The 20,264-nt window shown below is 52.0% G+C and overlaps 5 protein-coding genes across 5 annotated transcripts; 3 read left to right on the top strand and 2 right to left on the bottom strand.

Annotated features, from left to right (window-relative positions):
- Nucleotides 1-80: 80 nt before the first annotated feature.
- Nucleotides 81-1,604, bottom strand: BDV17DRAFT_280173 (F-box protein; the record flags this gene model as incomplete). The annotated part of the gene is made up of 1 exon (XM_073759840.1): nucleotides 81-1,604. The coding sequence occupies one exon, from the start codon at nucleotides 1,602-1,604 to the stop codon at nucleotides 81-83; it is 1,524 nt and encodes a 507-aa protein (XP_073618563.1).
- A 224-nt stretch (nucleotides 1,605-1,828) lies between these two features.
- On the top strand, nucleotides 1,829-3,583 carry BDV17DRAFT_241878 (putative disulfide isomerase). The gene is made up of 3 exons (XM_073755980.1): nucleotides 1,829-2,118; nucleotides 2,184-2,191; nucleotides 2,252-3,583. Exons 1-3 carry the CDS (start codon nucleotides 1,966-1,968, stop codon nucleotides 3,456-3,458), a joined length of 1,368 nt encoding a protein of 455 aa, XP_073618562.1. The 5' UTR covers nucleotides 1,829-1,965; the 3' UTR covers nucleotides 3,459-3,583.
- Nucleotides 3,584-3,606: 23 nt separating this feature from the next.
- Nucleotides 3,607-7,120, bottom strand: BDV17DRAFT_256328 (ribosome biosynthesis protein KRE33). Its single transcript, XM_073757058.1, has 2 exons — nucleotides 3,999-7,120; nucleotides 3,607-3,876 (listed from the first exon to the last, which is right to left on the bottom strand). Exons 1-2 carry the CDS (start codon nucleotides 6,992-6,994, stop codon nucleotides 3,669-3,671), a joined length of 3,204 nt encoding a protein of 1,067 aa, XP_073618561.1. The 5' UTR covers nucleotides 6,995-7,120; the 3' UTR covers nucleotides 3,607-3,668.
- Nucleotides 7,121-7,611: 491 nt separating this feature from the next.
- On the top strand, nucleotides 7,612-11,321 carry BDV17DRAFT_256326 (putative capsular associated protein). The gene is made up of 7 exons (XM_073757057.1): nucleotides 7,612-8,004; nucleotides 8,058-8,116; nucleotides 8,185-8,483; nucleotides 8,554-8,958; nucleotides 9,014-9,157; nucleotides 9,214-9,644; nucleotides 9,694-11,321. Exons 1-7 carry the CDS (start codon nucleotides 7,961-7,963, stop codon nucleotides 11,255-11,257), a joined length of 2,946 nt encoding a protein of 981 aa, XP_073618560.1. The 5' UTR covers nucleotides 7,612-7,960; the 3' UTR covers nucleotides 11,258-11,321.
- Nucleotides 11,322-13,777: 2,456 nt separating this feature from the next.
- Nucleotides 13,778-19,152, top strand: BDV17DRAFT_241847 (CORVET complex membrane-binding subunit VPS8). Its single transcript, XM_073755979.1, has 2 exons — nucleotides 13,778-14,902; nucleotides 14,963-19,152. Exons 1-2 carry the CDS (start codon nucleotides 14,065-14,067, stop codon nucleotides 18,937-18,939), a joined length of 4,815 nt encoding a protein of 1,604 aa, XP_073618559.1. The 5' UTR covers nucleotides 13,778-14,064; the 3' UTR covers nucleotides 18,940-19,152.
- Nucleotides 19,153-20,264: the final 1,112 nt, after the last annotated feature.

The raw sequence follows: 20,264 nt of genomic DNA, 5'->3' as shown, positions 1-20,264 counted from the left end.
AGGCGAGCAACTTCGCCGAAGGTCTTGCACCAGACAGAGTACTAGCCACTGCGCCCAGTCTTACAGGCTATATGCAGGGTTCACCTGTCGAACCGATAAATAATCAGTTCACGGTTTGCATTCTCGCCAAGTAAGTACCGTTCAGTTCCGCAAATTCTTCCCTTGCCTGTGAGCTCGAAGATATCGGCGTTTTTGAGGGTAATATCTGACGAGGGTGTTCTGATACTCAGGGAAGGCTTCAAGTCAAACGGCCAGGTGGCCTGTGACAAATGAAGGCAAAAGCCTACGCCGGCTTCGTAATCCTCAGCCTCTGATATGATGGTATACCACGGCTCATCGCAGATCGCAAGACTCAGCGGACTTGTTTGTAAACTGCTATTTCCTCGGTAAGGGGGAAGTATGATATCGAGGTTTTGCCGCCAGCCGGGGCCGTGGCCAGTCACTGGAATGCTTGTCAAATGGACCAGCGATGTCCATTCAGCGGGTCCAGTAAATCTATCCACGGGCCCTGTACATAGGTTTTCGAAGATCTCTATTGCTTGGTTGTCCTCCGTGATGTTCAACCACTGTATGCCTGGAAGACCTCGTTGTCTAACGGAGTAGAAATCTAGCTCCCTGAAGCCGAATTTCGAGACGATAGAAGGACCTGAATCTTCCCCTTCGACTGGCGGGCGCCCGGTAGGGTCTAAAGAGGGCCTGTACGAAGATGGCTTGGAGATATCCCACACCGATAATGACTCTATTGGAGCATCGTCATCTGCTGTGTATAAACTCCGGTTGGGCTGCCAAAAATAAATAGCATAATGAGTCTGACTGTGAGTGGAGTAGAAACGGTCTCTTTCGCTAAGGGGATGACCGAGAACCATGATTTTCCACTCATTGCGAAACGTTATCTTCCAACCATCCGACTTTTTGCCCACATCGAACGAAGAAGCAAAATGACGATGGACGCCGTCGCTGTCGTTCAGCCAATGGAATGCTTTCGGCTCTGCCCATTCGACAACGAGGACCTGCCTTTGCAGTCTGATCCTTCGAATGACTTTGCCTGTAATTATAAATGGCACCATGAATTTCCTGTCACTGTCGAGATCCATAAGGACTAAACAGGTATGGTCTGCGCTTGGATACACCAACAGCCCATCGTCATAGGACCAGAAGGTCTCCGAAAATGGGAGATCCACACGCTGCATAAGGTGACTTGCGTGAATGTCCCAGGGCTGTATCTGAAACCATTCTCGTTCGCCGGCAATGCCGAATTCATCACAGAGTTTGTGTCTTTGAATCGATTTGGGCTTGCCGCGACCCAAGCGAGCATACCTGGAAGCGATCTGGTCAAACAAGGAACGCCAGTAGCTGTTATCTCCGGAATCCACGAGAGATCCAGTGTTGGCATAGAGCTCCCTGATCTCCTTAGCAAATGGAAACAGCTTCTTCAACAGCGGTATCAGATTTGCCGGATCTCCGAAAGCTTCGTTCCACAGCCGGGAGACACGCCGGCAATGGACAATATCATTTGGGCCGAGAAGATCCAAGACCATCCAGAAAAGTTCTCGTGGCAGTAGAGGGAGGTCCAATATGCGGGGATCCTGCGAGGACCCTGACATGCCGATCGTTTGTTCCATGGTGGCCGTGGGGTTTGTAGAGCAGAGATCAGCCCATAGCCACTGAAACGGGAGCTCTGAGCATTCAAAGCTCGATTTTGGTCAGGATTTCCAGTGAAAGGTGGATATGCAGACAGTAAGTGGTGAAAACAATGGTGATACGGTCTCGCCAGATGCGGGGGCGGAGTTGGAAACCGCGGTCACATGCCAAGAGCCTCTGGACACCTTGCTTCAATTCACCAACCTGGCAAATTCTCAGCTTAAATACAGCTCTTGTCCCCGCTGACATGACTCGTTCATGACCTTTGGTCTCGCTCATCAGATCATACCATCATCCAAAAAGTAATTGCACACTAACTCCATCATGTTGCAGCTGAGCTCTGCGCTTTGCCTCTTCGCGTCGCTTCTGGCAGCTCTGCCTGTCAATGCGGATGGGCTCTATACTAAGAAGTCCCCAGTTCTTCAGGTCAATCAGAAGAGCTACAATCAGCTTATTGCCAATTCAAATTACACTTCTGTGCGTGGTGCCTCTAGATTTCCCCTTCCTCGAGCACCTCGAACTAGCGCTAACAGCTGCATCAGATAGTAGAGTAGGCTCCCGGACCTTCCCCCTGTTACGAACAATGTCCTAACGGCTCGGACTTCCCTAGGTTCTATGCGCCATGGTGCGGTCACTGCCAGAACCTCAAACCTGCCTACGAAAAGGCCGCAAAGAACCTCGACGGATTGGCCAAGGTTGCGGCAGTCAATTGCGACGACGAGGAGAACAAACCATTCTGTGGTCAGATGGGCATCCAGGGTTTCCCTACATTAAAAATCGTGACCCCGTCCAAGAAGCCGGGTAAGCCTAGGGTCGAGGACTATCAGGGTCCTAGGAGCGCCAAAGGAATCGTCGACTCGGTAGTGGATCGAATCCCCAACCATGTGAAGCGAGTCACAGATAAGAGCCTGGATGAGTGGCTCTCTGCGGACGAAGAGGCACCGAAGGCCATTCTATTCACCGAGAAGGGCACAACGAGCGCTTTGATTCGGGCCCTCGCGATTGAGTTCTTGGGTAGTATCAAGGTCGCCCAGATCCGCAACAAGGAGTCGGATGCGGTTGAGAAGTTTGGTGTCACAGAGTTCCCAAGCCTAGTTCTTCTCCCTGGGAATGGAAAGGAACACATCGTCTATGATGGCGAACTGAAGAAGGGACCAATGGTCGAGTTCCTGAGCCAAGCAGCATCTCCCAATCCCGACCCGGCCCCTGCACCCGAGAAAGCGAAGAAGTCGTCTAAGTCTAGCGAGTCTGACAAGAAGCCGAAATCAAGCGATCCCACTGGCTCTGAGGACTCTACTGCGGAGCCCAAGCCTTCGGTTCTCTCCCAAGCGACCACTCCCGCACCGCCTATTGAAACGCTCAGCACGCCAGAAGCCTTGCAACTATCGTGTCTATCGTCCAAGTCTGGTACTTGTGTCCTTGCTCTTGTGCCGGAGGCTATCGACGGTACAGAGCCCAGCGGAGCCGCCAAGGAAATTCTCGACAGTCTCGCTGAGGTTGGACACAAGCACGCCCAAAGACAAACCAAGCTCTTCCCGCTCTACAACATCCCTGCGTCGAACGCCGCGATCAAGGCCATTAGAACTACGTTGGGTCTGTCAGAGGACACACAGTTAGTCGAAGTTATCGCCCTGAACGCGCGGAGGGGATGGTGGAGACAATATGACCCTTCGGAAGCTTCAGATTATGGCTCGGTCCGGGTAGAAGCCTGGATTGATGCTATTCGGTTGGGCGAGGGAGCCCGGAACAAGCTGCCGGAGGGCATCGTGGTTGACGCGGAGCAGCCTGAGAAGAATGCTGATCACGACGAACTGTAAGCTAAATTGGATGTGACGATTACTGCGATTGATTATTTAGGTCAAAAAACGAGTAACTATATGGATTGAACTGAATTCGAGTCTAATTTTAAGGTCTTAAACGCGTAGTGTCTAATTGAACTTTTGGATATACCCAATTAACCTATATACATACATACAAAGACATATGCTAAAACAAACACCATGGTCTCATGCTTTCAAATCAGTAGCCTACGACCTCTTCTTCTTCCCCTCCGTCCCCTTCTTGATAATCTTCTGCCGCTTCGAGTCAATCTCCTGATCGTAGATATCGCGCGCGGTCTCGCCCTTCTTGCGCTTCGATTGCTTCGACGATTTCACGCTGACTGTCGCGGCGCCGCCAGAACGGATCTGCTTCTCTGCTTCGTCCCAGTCGGCTGTGCCGTTATTTATCTCGTATCTGGAGGCTGTAAATCAGTTATTGTTCGTTCAGGGAACAGTGGTTTGCTTTTATTTTGTTTTGGGGTGTGGTGGTTCGTCCTAGTTGGAGTTTAAATTTGGGTTTTGGGCTTGGGCACTAACTTGTCGAGGGGGAGAGCGTCGATAAGCGCGCGTTGTTTCTCGCGCATCTCAGCGTTGACTTCTTCGCCGCCTTCGCGGAGTTCGTCGTCGAGGTTTGTCTCGAGGGGCTGGAAGCGCTCGTCTGCGACCTCATCGGCATCGGGCGCTGCGTGGTTGGTCGGTCTGTTCTCGGCAGGGAGTGTATCCGCCACCGCGCTCTCATTGAGAGAGCGGAAGTGGGTGGAGAACTTGCGGACGATCTTCAAGAACATGGCGAGGAGCTGGGAAGAGGCAAGGGTGGTTTCCTTCTCGACTTCGTCGAGGGTCTTGCGCTGGAGACCAATAGAGAGGAGAATGGACTGCTGCACGCCGGAGAGCTTAACGCTGCCGCTGAGACGACCGGAGAAGTACCATATTGCGAGAGTGGGTATCATGTCGAGGATGACGTGGTAGTCGAGGAGGTTGTTAGCGTAGCTGTCGAGGCGTTTGAGGTCGAAGGGGGAGAAGGCTGCGTCGAGGTCGGATTTCTTGAGAGGGGGCGGGGCGAGGGACGGGTCAAGTTTGGCGCCTGCTGTTGCGGACTCGCCGATGCTGAGGGAGAGGAGGGAGGTGAAGGTGCGAAATTGGTAGGAGAGGAGGGAGATGAAGCGGCGGTGGAAGTCGCGGGCGAAGGCGCCGAGCCAGCTGGCGTCGTTGGAGCCGGTGGCTAGGGTTCGGAGCATCACGCATGAGTGCTCGCCGGTGAGGTCGTTCGGTGTCTGGCGGAGGTATACGGGTGAAAAGGAAGCGCGCTTCCAGAACTTGTGAAGAGATGGTGTCAGGCCGTAGCTGACGCCGAGGTAGTCTAGGGCATCCGGCCGGCGCTCTGATAGCTTGCCGAAAAGCGGTGGCATGGAGCGAATATCGCGGACTTGGATGTTGTCGTCGAGGAGGTTGGAATTCGTCAGTTCTTCGTCAGTGACCCTGACCATCTCCTCCTGGGTGTCCACCATGGTCTCTGACAAGTCGGTGAACTTGCCTTCGAAGAAGTCCACCAGGAGCTCCAGCGCGCGAGATCCATAGCCCATACTCAGATATTCTGGGTTCGTTGCGATGCGAACAACTCTGGCGCCAGACAGACCAGCAAAGTCTTCGTCTTGGAATTGTTGACTGACGAGCCAAGGGATGAGATCGCCACCGGCCCGTTGCCCACGGCTTAAGCTATTGAGAACGCTCTGTCGGCTGATGCGACCTTCTAGAGCAACTTGAATGACACAAAGGGGCTCCGGTAACTTGGCAGCATCCTCGTCAATAGGAGGGACAAGGACGAATAGCTGGTGTGCTGGGGCATCACTCATCAACTGAAGATCATTAGGCGTATTCTTATAGTGGCTGGCAACATAGAGTGCCATCATCTGCTGGAGGAACTTTTCGGAAACAGGGTGGAATGAAAACAAGGTGTCTCGGTTGACCTGAAGCAGTTGACACTGGGAGGGGTGTGGGCACCCTTGAGTATTCATCCTTGACTTCGGAAGTGTGGCATCGAGGCACAGAACCTTGTTCAACCACTTCTCTACAGAGTCACCAGGGGCATATCTGATAGGTTCGGACAGGGTGATCTCTCGCAGAGATCGTCCACCCAGGCCCTTGTCAGAGCTCTTCTCGATCTTTCCAGTCGCGCGTGAAGCAACATCTGTATCATCCTGTCCCGCGATTTTTACGCCTCCTCTTGACTGCTCGCGAAGTTGCTGGATCAGTTTCAGAGAGAGAGACCTGCCGGTTCCTTCGTAACCGTTGATTGTTGAAGCCATGAAAACCAAGTAGGAGCCCATCAACTTCCGGACGAGGGGAAGAGGGATAGCCGCAGCTTCATCGATGACCAGAAGCTCTGCTTGTCCTAGCACGTGGGCATCCTGAGGCTGAATATATTGGATGGTTTGGCGGTGTTGACGATGAATGTTGACTCGGACAATAGCCTTGTTGAAGTCAGGGTTGGTAGATTGAAGGATAGTATAATCGGCGTGATCAGCGTATCCAAGAGCATCAAACCCCTTGAAGATAAATTCAAACAGAGTCTTCAAGTTCTCGGGGCTTGGTGAGGTAATGAAAACGTTGCTGTAGCCGTAAGCGATTGCGGCAGCGATAGCCACACCAAGAGCTGCGGATTTTCCACGACCTCTAGCAGCAGTCAGTGTGACAGTGCTGCGGAGCGTCTTTTCGGCAATGGCGTCAACGAAAGTGAGCAACGCCTTTGCTTGGTCAGTCGTCCGGGCCAGATTGACCAACGATCCAACGGGCTGCGATTCTGCTAGATCATCCTTGATCTTCTCTAACTCCTTCTTTGTCCCCTTGTTGATTTCGTCTCCCTCCTCTGGTGGCGGGAGTGGCTTCACGTTCTTACCACCGGAAATTGGCAGGACATTCATCTCGTCGTCAATAACCAAGCAGGAGTCGCAGCTACCGAGAGAGAGAATGAAACGCTCGTTGAATCGGGCGACCACATCATCGTGCGCTTCGGTCCTGTACCTCGAGTGGATGTCCATGGATAATGTGTAGAGCTGTTTCAAGCTGTTCATGCTCTTCAAGAGCATGATCACTGTACCACCACCTTCAACTGTCTCGATAGTTCGCGCAAGGAGGTTCGGTGTAATGGCTTCGAAGTCCTGAAGAATGCACATGCCATAGGTATTACCCAGGATTTTCTCCGTCTCTTTGTAGTATACATAGCGGATCTGATTGAGCGTGACGAACAGTTCGAAAGGATCCTCGTCGTTGGCTTCGCGGATGCCCCGTTTGACATCCCTCTTGATCTTTGCTTCCCGCTTCTTCCGGTGACTGGTGAAACCTAGAAGATCTTTCTTGTACGCCCACAAGACGGACTTGTTTTGCTTGACATCGAATTGCGACCTGATATGGTAGAGGTTGACGATGATGTCCTTTGCGCGGTCACCCACAATAACGAAGAAGTTGCGCTTTTTCTCCTGTATGCCATTCTGGATGAGCGCCGGAATGCGCGAGTCAATGGCCTTCCGAGGCATTTTCTCAAGCGGCAACTGAATCACCCAGGCTGAAAGACACTGACTGCACTGAGGAAGTTTCTGCACCGGCAGATCAGAAAAAGTTGTTGGCGGTGTTCGATCTGCCACTTGTGACCGCCCGGAAGCTGACACCGCCTGAATAGTGCACGTGATGTATCAGGGCTGTTTCAAAACTAGGTTTTCACGTGATCTGGAGATGACTCGTCAGCACTTGTCTCTCTGGAGCTTGGAGCTTGGACAGACCGTTCCTGTCCAATGCTTAGAACGCTTATGCTGGCAAACAGACTTTTGCTTAAATCCTTAGATTGCGCCTACAGCTTACTACTCTGTACTCTCCATTATCTGTATCTATCTAGAGAGAGACGCATAACATTGAGAAGTTGAGACTGATGTTTGGGCAGAGTGGGTTGACCTCGTCATCAATCCGCGGTAGACCCAGTCTTTTACCTGCTTGTGCAATGAGGATTTTCTTGGTGTTACTGTTTAGATAGCGTTCCCCCCACTCGTCAGTGGCTGCTTGCTTATCGCATGCCACCCTGGCCGCGCGGTGGCTGTTAGTGGTGGACTAGCGCTCCTTAGCCGGTGATCGCACTGTCAAGCGCGGGTCTGGATCCATCGTCCATGGTCCTCCCATTTGGTTGACGCAATCCGCCAGAACGTGTTTCTTTGTGAAGACAGCTTCTTGCTCCCTAATTATAGACGCCCCTTTCCTGCTTGTTTTTGCTTCCTTATGCTATCCAACCAGTCCCTTCTCTTCCCTTGTCTGCTGTCTCCACCGCCTGTTCTCGGACCCTTTCCGAATCCGGGGTTCTCGACTCCATCCATCGCTCCCCTGCTCTCTGCCCAGGTGTCATTGTCAACCTTCACCTTTCGCAATCGCACGTGCAGGCATCGATGCGATCCTCAGATACCAAATAGCGCCTTGATGATGGATTTGGCCTTTTCGGGCTCCTGAGCTGCGTCAAAATGATCCGTCTATCCGTGGAAAACGGCCTCAGAGCTCTATTAGGGTCGGTAGAACCTGACTTTCCCCGCGTTCGTTCAAAAAACTGACAGCTTCCAGAGCTTTCATATTAGGCTGCACGTTTATTACTACCTCCTACAACACCACGTTCGCTTTCGGTAAGCCAAATCAACGGACAACGGTCAATACTCGACGACTGGGATGCTAAGCGGCTTTCTCCAAATAGACCATCCTCTCCACACCGCTATCCTGGCCTGCTTCAATTCAGGGATCTCTCTTTTGCTCCTGAGCAGATTCATCCAACACATACCGGGCATATCGCCTCCTCCCGACAAATACTCCGCCATCCCTCTCACTGAGCTTGATCAGTCCGCGCCTACTGGTGCTGATGACGACGCTGCAAAGGCCCAATATACTCTAAAATGGTGGTTAAGAATCGCCGTTTTTTCGGCACTTTGCTGCGCGCGGATTCCTCTCTTCTACAAGATAACTGAACACATCGAATGCGCCCCAACTGGACATACCGTAAGTTTTAACGAGAAGAACGGCCCGCCGGCTTCGTAAGCCTAGATAATGACCGAGTTTGTCGATTTAGTTCCTGATCCCGTTGTTCGTCGCGATTTATGACGCCTGGCGCAACCAACGAGCTCCCGAACGTTGGGTTCGGCCAGACCAGTCGGAGGACGCTTTGCTCCGGATACCCATCACCATAGCCAGTCGCCTTCGTTACTTCGTTCTACAGGGTCGTCTGCGATACGTCATATCGGCGGCCTTTCTAGCAGTAAGCGGCCTTTTAGTGGCTTCATTCCATAAGGGCCAGCAGTCGACGTACATCTGTTCCATAGTTTCGGGGCAGCACCTTCGACAACAAACTTTCAGAACCCTTGGTCTCATACTTGACTGTGTGATACTAATTTTTGCAGCCGAGTTGTCTGGCGAAGGAGCTCGCCGAGAGGGAAAAAGAAAACAGGCGTTGATATCCTGGGGATACGGCTTTCTTGTGAGTGAGAAGGAGTTCATATTTGCAAAACAGGTCTAATATTGGCCATGAACAGGGAGTTGTTTTGTTCCTAGGAGGCTGGTTCATCTACTTGACAGTCACTGCTCAACCTGGTACCTTCATTACATCCCACTACCTTAGGAGTGCTTGGGGTCAATCCGTATTGGCCACGATAGTGATTGTATCTGGATCTCAGCTGGTAGGCTCTAGTTACCTCTGTGCCGTTCTAGTAAGAAACGTTCCTAACACAGACAGCTTCCTCACTACGGCCCAGTTGGACTTTGTGTCTTGGCCGGTTTTGTCGCAAACTACTTCCACTTGACATCGGTTTTGCTCCACGGACAAGAGCCGTTCCCCTTGATACCCGCATCTCGTGCATTTACCGCTCTCTTCATCACTTGTGTTGGGGGATTGGTTTTCCTGCTATGTCGGACGGCTTCTGAAGACGAGCCCCAATTCATGCATCGCCTGAACCTGGTTCTGCGGTTCACGTGTGTTCTCATGTTCGGTGCTGGACTATTCTGGGTTTTGGGCCAGTCAAATGTCGGCCACACGCATCCGATAGACTTGCTTATACACGAAGCTGCCAAGAACCACGACACATGGTTGAAGGAGGCCAAGAGCAGCAATAATCTGGCAGAAGCTGTTGAGCAGTACCGGGCTAGATACCATCAGTTACCCCCACCGTGAGATTTTTTCCATCTCCTGCATGAATGGATTCTAACTGGTCGTCAGTGGTTTTGACAAGTGGTACGACTATGCTGTGAGCAGGTCTTCCGTGACGATAGACGAATTTGACAACATTTATACGAACCTTCTCCCATTTCGTGCCTTGGCGCCCAGCGAGATCCGGACCATGACGCAAAAACTAGCCACAAATCCATTCAATGATATCGGCGCTCTGAGCATCCGAAACGGCACTGTTAGATTGCAAGACGGCATCAAACCAACACACGCTTGGATGGTTGGGAGTGCGCGCGAAATGATCGAGAAATTCGCAGAGCACCTTCCTGACATGGATTTGGCTTTCAATCTGGACGATGAACCTCGTGCCATAGTGCCTTGGGAAAGGGTCGCTGAACTTGGGAACCGAGCCAGAGCACAGCAACTGCCACCTGATAGTGACATCTCCGACGAGTGGTCGCCGGACCGGGAGATAACATGGGCCCCCATAGAGCCCGCCGACCAAACACCGGAGGCGATGTTTATTGACCATTCCTTGGAATCTGTATGGGACTCGTTTGTCGCCCCGGCTTGTCCGCCTGGATCAAAGGCTCGATCCCAGCGTATTTGGGACAGGCGCCACCTTTGTGTTGATTGCGTTCGCCCGCATTCAATGGGCCAATTCCCGACGGAGTGGGATGTGACAACCGATGTTTGTCATCAACCTGATCTTGCCCACCTGCACGGGCTTTTCTTGTCTCCTGCGACGTTCAGGATTACGCAAGAATTGCTGCCTGTTTTCAGCCAGAGTTCTGCATCCATCTTTAGTGACATCATATTCCCAAGCCCCTGGAACTACGTCGACAAGATAAAATATGAACCGTCCGAAGAACATCCGGATCTCAGATACGCCGACAAGGAGAACACCCTCTTCTGGGTCGGTGGCACAACTGAGGGCATCAGCCATGATGGGGAATGGAAAGGAATGCCACGGCAGCGTCTCACCCACCTAATCAACAATAATACATACAATCATGTTTCGGTTCTGTTACCCACCGACGAGCCGAAGACATACGCTTACCAGGTCTTTGACGGCTTCGGGCCTACGCAAGCACTTGGCCTAAACGCATCCGTTAGCGTCACTGATCCCATTCTCCGCTGCGCAAGGGAAGATTGCCCGGACCAGAAGGACGAGCTTGGCACAGGCGGCCGAGTCGATTTCCAGGATCATTGGCGCTATCGCTACCTTTTTGATTCCGACGGAGCGGGCTTTAGCGGTCGCTTTCTTCCTTTTCTGAAGAGTCGTAGCCTCCCGTTTAAAACAGGTCTTTTCAGGCAATGGTTTGACTCCCGCATCACACCCTGGCTTCACTACGCACCTATTGACGTCCGCCTACACGGGGTGTGGAGTACTCTTGCCTACTTCGCGGGGGTAGACACCACTGTCGACGGACATAAGATTGAGATGAAACGTCATGACATCCAAGGTCGATGGATTGCCGAAGAGGGCCGCAAGTGGGCGGAAACGGCCCTACGAAAGGAAGACATGGAGATATACTTTTTCCGTCTTCTTCTGGAATGGGGACGCCTGACTGACGATAGGCGGGATTCACTGGGATTCAAGCTCCCAGCTTAATGATTTTTCTCCTGCCTTTCTAAAGACGTAATGACTTGCGGTTTCTTCGTCCGTATGATTGATTCATACCTTTTTGCGTGAAGTACTACCACCCTTTGATAATGATGTAACTAGACTTGATAATTTCAACAGCCTTCAGCGACAATGCATGGCTTACTTGTCTATCACCCTGAATTAATCTCCAGTTCCTCTCGAAAATATGTAATCGAGGGCCCCCATTGCCGCGAAATCACGGGACCAGTATGATTTCGAAAGACGACCTAGCACGCTCAACTCATTAACGTTGCACCAACAGAGAACTCCCGCACCACCGAGAGAAATATAAGGTATGGATAACTCCGGAGGACATTTGGATAGCGGCGTACGGAGGCTCCGTCTCTAGACCTAGTTTGATCATGCAGAAAGTGAAAGAAAGCCCTTCAGCCAGCTCCAGGCTCACAAACTTATAGCTAAGCCGCTATTTACACAAAAAATTCACGCTTACTTTCAACAACGTTCTGGGCCTTTCTGGGAGGTGATCATGGTCAAATTGCAAGTCTTGGCTGCATGTCCCATTCACTTATAAAAGCCTAGAGCTGATAACTTCACAGTATATTTAGGAAAAGGTGTTTCAATATAAGCAAGGTGAAATTTTCAGAAAGGCTTTTGCTAGACCGTTCCAGTCTAGAATGTCAACTCTGGGGTGAAGGTTTGTTTAACCCCATGTTGATTGGTGAGGAGGTATACAATCGCTTATTTCCTCCACAGGTTCCTTCACATATCCTTCACTACACCATTATCAACAGAAACATACACAAAATAGGATTCCTCATCCCCAAGAAAGCTCCCAGAAATATAAAGGCAGCCATGATTCCCCAGTTGTCAGCGCCTGATCTTCTTTCCAACCCATCCTCTCAAACCCCTTGGCCAACATCCAGGCCTCTTTCATCAACCCTGACGAAACCAGCCTCCTTCAACCCTCCAGCATTGCCTTCACAATGTGTGTTTTCGTCTCTCTTCTCGCACTAGCAGTGCTTGCTCTCAGCGCTCTGGCTGCACGTATGACCCATGCATTAAGTCTAGTCTCTTTTTCCCAGACTCACCCCTCTAGGCCCACACTACTCCTGACCTTGGAGACGAATACAGTCGACGACCGCTCTTTCTTGAGTAAGCTAGACAGAAGGCTTTTCAAGAAACTCGTCTAGAAAGTCCAGGTCTCGCCCAGCGCGCCCATGATCACCTTCAACGGCACCGTCCAAAGAGTCTATGCGAAGCTTTTCGAACTCAATCCCAACTACGACGAAGACTGGAAGGAGGTGCTCGGACCAATTATATTCTTTACGAGCTGAGGCCGCGAAAGTTATTCTTTGATATAATGTGCATGGACGAACACAAGTACTCTCGCAAGCACTTCGAGGAAGGAGTTGATAACCTCCTCCACAAAATCAAGCGGCGACCCTTGGCTGATATTACATGGGATGGTTATTGCCAGAGTGAGCTGCTCTTATGACTGTGCCATCTGGTTCTGCAACTGGGTAAGAGCACTATTTGGACTAACTGCCTTGTCTGTCTTGCTGTCTGACCTGATACGTACAACGAATTGAACGAAAGCAAGCTGGCGGCGCTTAATCTATACAGAGTGAGAAAAAGGTCGAGCTGGACAGCTACAGACCCATCGGCCATGCTGCCAAGGCTGTCCTGGATAATTGTGGAAAGAAGTCCAAGCTCAACGGGAATGTTGTCGTGGATAATCAATGGTACGCATCTCTCGAGAAGGACGAATGCTAGTCCGGAAATGGACACTCTACTATTTCTACCATTACCTGTTGAATAGCCTTTTTGTTCGTTTCGTTTCGTCGATTTTGCCTGGTACAGGTTTCTCCCATGTGGTTTTCCTGTTCTGTTATGCAAGTGCAGGGGCGTTGGGTTGGGATAGGATTTAGCTTGGTGATTGTTGAATTCTCTTTTCTCTTAATCAAAAACGTGGCCTACTGACGTCCTCAGTAAGAAATAAAGACGTATTGGGGCAAGTAAAGAGAAAGACCGGCAGTTGAGCAGCCCTACGTCAAGCCCTATGTTGGTGCTCACAAGTACCTCACATTGCGGAGTGACGGAGTAGTTTAAGCTTGCATGTGAGGATAGTAACCACGACACCTTCCGTAGGGCTCAATCGGGCTAGCTGACTATATTTTGTACCATGAAAGGAGTACAGTAGCCTTGTCCCAATACTACTCCTCTCTCTCCTCCACAGTGCGAGCACTGCTAAGCAGATAATTGATGCCTTAGGCGTAAATCCAGGCACATCTTACCGCGTTCGCTGTAAGGCACGACAATGCGGCCAAGTTTTGTCCGAATATTAGAGCCCTTACTACTAGTCTTTAGTTCCCAAGTTAACATACAGCGTATATCAGCTGAGTGGAAGATTGTCTTTAGTCCTGCCTGTGTGCCACCAGCATGTAGTGGGCCTCGATTCCGCCTGAGCAAACCACGGAAAGCAGGCAACCAAGCACGGGCGCCGCACAGCCTCCATCTTCCTCCGCTCTCACCTCGTCGATCCCCAGGCTCGCGGTTCAACGCTGGCTGCCATCTTTCTCGGGCGCGGGGTTCTTTTTCATATTATTTGAAATTGCTGTTTCATTATCAGGCACCATCTTCCATTTTCCTTTACGGCCTGCTCTCATCCTGTCCCGAACTTTCAACGGCCACGCCCGCAACCTACCTCCGTCTTCGAGCTCCGATAACGTCCTCCCTCCACTTCGCGCATCCAACTCAAACGCCTCCCTTGCTCCGCGCGCATATGAAGAAATGAGCATTCGGATACATCGCTGATGAGCACCACGATCGAGGGCCGCGATGACTGGGCCCGAGAGGAAGACCTCGACTTGGGACAAGACCCGGACCAGGATGAAGACGAACAGGCCGCGCTTCCTACGGCGGCGAGCAATGGCACTGCAATTGAAGACGAGGCTGCTGTTTTTCCGGAGGAACTGCAGGATGGGTCAATTGCGCAGGTACGGGAGGACATACCAGATTTGGCTGGTCAGAATCATGCTGAAGGGAGAGTCGCTACGGGGAACGGTGAGGTTGGAGTTGGGGATGGCTTGAATGATGGGTTGTCTTCACCGTCGCCATCACAGTCGCCGTCGCTACCGCTCCGTATGAAAGAGATGGGCTCGTCTGAGAGCTTCGACGATATTGTTTCCAATCCGGATGATACGCCGTCTTTGCGTGGGTCGCTTCAATCGTCCCCGAGTGGCAGTGCGCTGGCGCTTCGTGGTTCCTCGCCTCGGCCCAGTCCGAATCCGTCCTATCGCCCGTTTGACCTCCGATTCCAATCTAGGTTGTCTTCCTCATCCGGTAGTCTTCGACCGTCTTCGCCTTTCCTCACGCAGATTCATTCGCGAAAGTCGTCACTTACCAGTCGGTTATCTCCCGGTACGATTGATTCCGACCCTGAAGGGCACCAGGACCCATGGGAGGTTATGCGCTGGACGAAGTTGAGGAAGATAACTGGGCAGGCGTTTTCAGAAGTCGGCAAGCGGAATTTTGGCTCTCCTACGTGTATGGTGGTCTCTACCTCTATCGTGATTGGCACGTCGAGGGGTATTGTGCTGGTGTTTGATTATCAGCAGAATCTGAGGGGTGTCATTGGGCAGGGAACTACGGGTATGGCATTTTATCCACTGGCATGGTGGAAACTGAGCTAACTTTGTTCTGTGTTTTCAGCTGTCGAATGCGGAGCCATCCAGTCGCTGGCGCTTTCTGCGGATCATTCAACAGTTGCTGCTGGCCATGTTTCGGGGGATATATTCACTTGGGAAATCTCGAGGCCTGCGCGGCCTTTTCTTCACATTCAGCCCATACCCGCAACTTCGGTCGAGACGCGGACATCAGATGGCCACATCTCCGGGTCACCAGTCATCCATCTCGGATTTCTAGGAACGAGACGCACTGCGCTTGTGTCCGCGGACAAACGCGGCATGGCTTTCTCCCATCTAGCGACTCGTGGTACTGGATCGTTAGGCCGTACGGTAAAGACGACGCGGGTGCTCGGTCGTTATCCGCAACCAGCTCTAGAGATTGATAAACCACGGAAGCCAAGCTCTGTACTCGCTTTTTCGCCTTTGCCCATGGGAAACGTCGAACAGTCAACTGATTCTCTAGGCCTAGTGGCCATGCTTACCCCATATCTGTTGGTTATCGTATCTACGACGCCAGTAGCACAGACTCAGCACAAATCACCGCGCCCCAAAGAGGTCGCCGCCCATGGCGCGATGACGGGCGCTCTTGCCTGGTTCCCGGCGATCAGACTAAAGGGGAAAGATTCCCAAATCTCCAAGACGAAGCTTGTCTACTGCTGGTCGAATGTACTGACAGTATTGGACGTCAATGAGGTGGAAGGCGATGAACCATCATCAAGAGATCGCCCACCCAGCTTAGAGTTCCGGCCACGGTGTAGATGGCGAGCTGATGAGGCCATTGTGGCGGTACAATGGTTGAGTCGGTCAGTTCTGGCCGTGCTCACGATCACGCAGCAGTTGCTGATTGTAGAAGACCACACAATGCGGGTTACCAATGCCGTTGACCTTTTACATCGGCATATCTACCATGTTGATCTTTTCTCGGCTCAACTTCACACGCTGGTTGAGCAGTTGAACGAAGATGACACTTCGATGCATGGAGTTGTCGCTGATGCTTTCTATATGAGCTTCCGCTCCTACAAGGGACGATTGTTCATGCTTGGATACAACGAGATGCTAATCGGTAGCCTATCAAACTGGGCAGATCGGTTGCTGGCAATCATGGAGGCTGGTGATTTCATCGGAGCGATTCGTCAAGCAACGGCTTATTACAGCGGAAACTCGGAAAAACTTACAGTCGGTCTGCCCGACGAGGATTCCTTGAGACAGCCTATCGTGCGGGAGAAGCTTTTGGAAATGATATCTGCTTCGCTGAAGTATGCCTTTGGACGGAACACTGAAGCGCTTAATGACAGACTCGAGCGTCAACAGCTGGAAGAGCTGGCCGAGGTCTCGATTTCGGCGTGTGTCTGCATGGGGGACGAGGATTTCCTATGGGATGAGGTCTTCAATTGGTATGAGGAAAATCAATCTCAGGGGGTCTTTCTCGACGCGCTGGAGCCCTTTATCGTGGAAGGCACGGTACTTTCTTTACCTCCGACTGCGGTCAAAGCTCTCATCAACCATTTTGTTGTCACCCATACAGCCAGCCAGCTCGAAGAGATCATCTGCCTGCTTGACACCAGCACAATGGATATTGAGCAAGTAACCATACTATGCAAGCAACATAATCTTTATGATGCGTTCATTTACGTCTGGAATCGATGCCTGAGTGACTATGTCGGCCCGTTACAGGAGCTGATGGGTTTGATTCCATTCCAACAACCCGTGACTAACGGCAATGGCGATACAATCAGCGACCTCAAGCAGTACACGAATGCCACGAAAATATTCCCCTACCTTTCCTTCATCCTCACCTCCCGCTCATACCCGACAGGCAACGACATGGGTGAGGTCGAAGCCTCACGAGCAAAGACAGCCTTGTACAACCATATTTTCTCGGGAACATACGGTTCTTCTTCTGTTCTCGAGGTGTTGTTGAAGTTTGACACGTCTAGCTTCATGAGTATGCTGAATGAAGCGTTCGAGGATACTTTTTTAAATGAGCAGGGTCCAGACGAGGCCCCTCAACAGGGGGTGTCTGTCAATCGACAGTACCTCATTAGTATCCTGCTTCAAACAATGACGTCGACCTCTTTCGAAACCTCTGACACGATCTACCTGGACATGTTCATCGCTCGAAACCTCCCCAAATACCCGCAATACATCCTTCTTTCTGGCAGTACCCTCCATCAAGTCCTCGAGCGGCTGTGCCGGTACCCGAGCGAGGAGATGGCAGAAGACTGTGAGCTGAGCGCTGAGTACCTACTGTCCATTTATCACCCGCCGGATATTCAGCAAATGATCCCCCTCTTCCGAGAGGCGCGGTTCTTCAGGATTCTCAAGTCGACTTATCGCTCGGAGAAGCAGTTTCCTGAGCTCATTCTCACGTACCTCGAAGACCCAAGCGATCGGAGTAAAATCTTTACCTGTCTTCAGGACTGTCTCCGGCCTGGCGCTAACCTGGGCAAGAAGCAAAAACAAGCTGTGCTTAGTGTGATTGAAAGCCAAGCCCTAGATATTGCAGCAATAGACGTTCGCGCGGTGGCACAAACGATGCGTGATTATGCGCCGGAGGCCCATGGAACTTTCATCAAGGCGCTGCAAGATGATAGCTATAGCCAGTACCAGTATCTGAGTGTCATTGTTGAGAACCAAGTACAGTCCGCGTTAGATACGCGCCAGACTCGACGGATCGAGAATTGGATGGTGGAGCGCTATGTGCAGCTTCTTTGCCGACATGATCCTACCCAGGTCGCCAACTTTGTGGATACTCTTCGAGAAGGTGATATTCGGCTTGAAGAGTTGCTCCCATCAATGGAGGAAAGCGGAGTGATCGATGCTGCTGTTATCCTCCTGGCTAGACAAGGACAAGTGCGCGCCGCGATGGACCGGCTCGTTGCGCACCTCAAGACGCTCGAGTCAGGGCTGGTGGGGATACTGCAGAGTGTGCAGGAGGCACCCGACTCAGCCACTACGGCCGAAGCAATTGGTGATCTTCTGGAGTCTCTCAACAAGTACGCAAAGGTTGGAACGTGGCTCTGTCAAGGCCAAAGCAAGACGGCCAAGAATCCGCGTGACATCCAACGGAACGGTGGGGGTAAAAATGCTTTGGACCAACCGCTTTCGTTTGACGAGGAGCTCTGGCTTGACTTGCTTGAGGGTGTTGTCCGCATCGCAAGTAGTGTGTTTGCACAGATCCAGGCGGGAGTTACGGAGACGACCGAATCGACATCTCCGTTGGGGGCCAACGCGATTCCGCTTGTCTCATCGTTCCGGACACTCGTGCAACAAGTCTTTACAATTCTCCTCTCGAGTACAGTTCGCACTAGTGGGTCAGGTCCGGCGGCAGGCGAACGCAACGATGTTGCATTCCTCCGTATCCTCCGTGCCTTCCTGACTCGGGCAGCGCGCTGGTCTCCGTCGCTTCTGGAGCTGCGAGCAGTTCTCGCATCCGTCTTCTCCGCTTACACCTATGAAAAGTCACTCTTATCTCTGGCAAATGGAATGCTAGACCGCGATCTATTTGTCCATGTCGACGAGGTGACGCGCCTACGGCAGAAGGGATGGCGGCCCCGTGGCCAAGTGTGCGAAATCTGCCGGCAGCGCATCTGGGGCACAGGAATCGGCCCCCAGCACTGGCAAGCGTGGGAGACCCGCCAAAACATGCTGAAACAGCACCGCCTCGCCCTACAGTTAGAAGCACGAGTTGACCCTGCGTCTGCACGGGGGAAGGGTAAAGCCGCAGCAGTCTCCCCCACCGATCACAGCAGTCAGCCGTTGCACCACCTCGACGCCGACGGGCACATGGACCACGCCGTGGCCACGAGCGACTCGACGATGAAACTCCACTACGAAGAAGCCGGCGTGACGCCCGGGCCAGTGGTTGTCTTCTCGTGTCGGCACCTCTACCACCGCCAGTGTCTGCTGGATATTGGGCAGTCGCGACCGGCGCGGCAACGGCAGCATCACGGGGAGTGGGAGATGCTGGTGTGTCCTGTTTGTCCTGTACATAGCGAATGAGCATCAGCTGCTTTTGCTTCTACTAGCGATCTGCGTTGATTTTGAGCCCATTGGGATTTTATGTTACATTACTAGTAATTATAGTCTATATAGGCGTTGTCCGTTCGGTCTGGCCGAGACTCTGTCCTCTCTAATGCTCCTTCTAGTATCATCGCGATCTACATTTATAGTGCAGAGTCTAGAGAGTCTCATTTCCGAGCCCTAACTCTCAAGCCTTCCGCCCCCAGAAAGCGTTTGACTCGATGAAACTTCAGACCCTCTTTTTCCTCACAGAATAAATAGGCTTCTCTGTGGAATAGAATTGAAACACTAGCGCCGGCGAAACAACCACAATGCACAGTCACGATGCCGCAGCGATCAGCAGGCCCCAATCAGCTCGTCATCTCGAAAGCTTGACTCTCCTCCTTCATCTCCCAACTCCGCCAATCACTCGCAAAGGGTCCTGCTTCTCCGCGTCACATTGGCATGTCGGCAGGTGGGCTCATCACATGTTTTCACACTTACTTGGCCCAACTACTCGAAACCTCCAAAGATATCGCTAACTCCTGCTAAGCTAAGGAATGGGGTGGGCAGGGTGTTCACGGCGAACGCGACGTAACCCTGCACGCGGTTGACACTCGATCTGCAACTCGCGACCCTGGAAAGAAGCCTCGCAGGATCGAAGAATCTGACAAAAGACTAAGGAAGATGCACTAAAATGATACGTGATAACCGTGAGAAAGCTCCTTGACTGAAACGTGCTCGGCTCCGTACCCGTACGGACTCGGAGAATTGATTCCAGACTGCCCAGTGCTCGTGCTTAGCCTCGACTACTCGACAGCAGTGTACTCGATCCTGCCGCCCGCCATCATTCATCCGCCCCCATCCCAAACCCTCATTGGAAGCCACCGGTGATCATCATGTCGTTCCTGAATATTGATGCATCCTGCTGTCACATCGCGCTCGACAAGTGTCCAGGGGTGTCCACTACCTTTCATACTTCTCGCGACCCGCTAATATTCTGCATGCGGCCCAGATCAGAACCCTGCCCGCAGGTACAGGTCGCCGTTTCGGTCCCTTGGTCTGTAACCTGCATCCATGCTCTGATTTGCTATTCGTCCAATCCGCTACACTTCTTGTATCTCGAGTCGCTCTGGCAGCGGCTCGTTCGCAGAAGAAAATACAGCTGCAGATGCAAACGCGGTTGCATATGCACTCGGCATGCCCTAGCGTGCGTGACTGCGTGAGCGTTTCGTTTGTATGGGGTCCATCCAACTAAGCCTAAGCCTAACTCTAGCTAGGGGTTGGGTCCCAAGACCGCGTCCGGTGGATGCTGAGGACAGCCG

Source organism: Aspergillus undulatus (genome assembly GCF_047715775.1).
Source record: "Aspergillus undulatus strain CBS 261.88 unplaced genomic scaffold BDV17scaffold_9, whole genome shotgun sequence".
Classification (NCBI taxonomy): domain Eukaryota; kingdom Fungi; phylum Ascomycota; class Eurotiomycetes; order Eurotiales; family Aspergillaceae; genus Aspergillus; species Aspergillus undulatus.
Note: the sequence above shows the minus strand (reverse complement) of the source record. Positions and strands in the feature narration are given on the sequence as shown.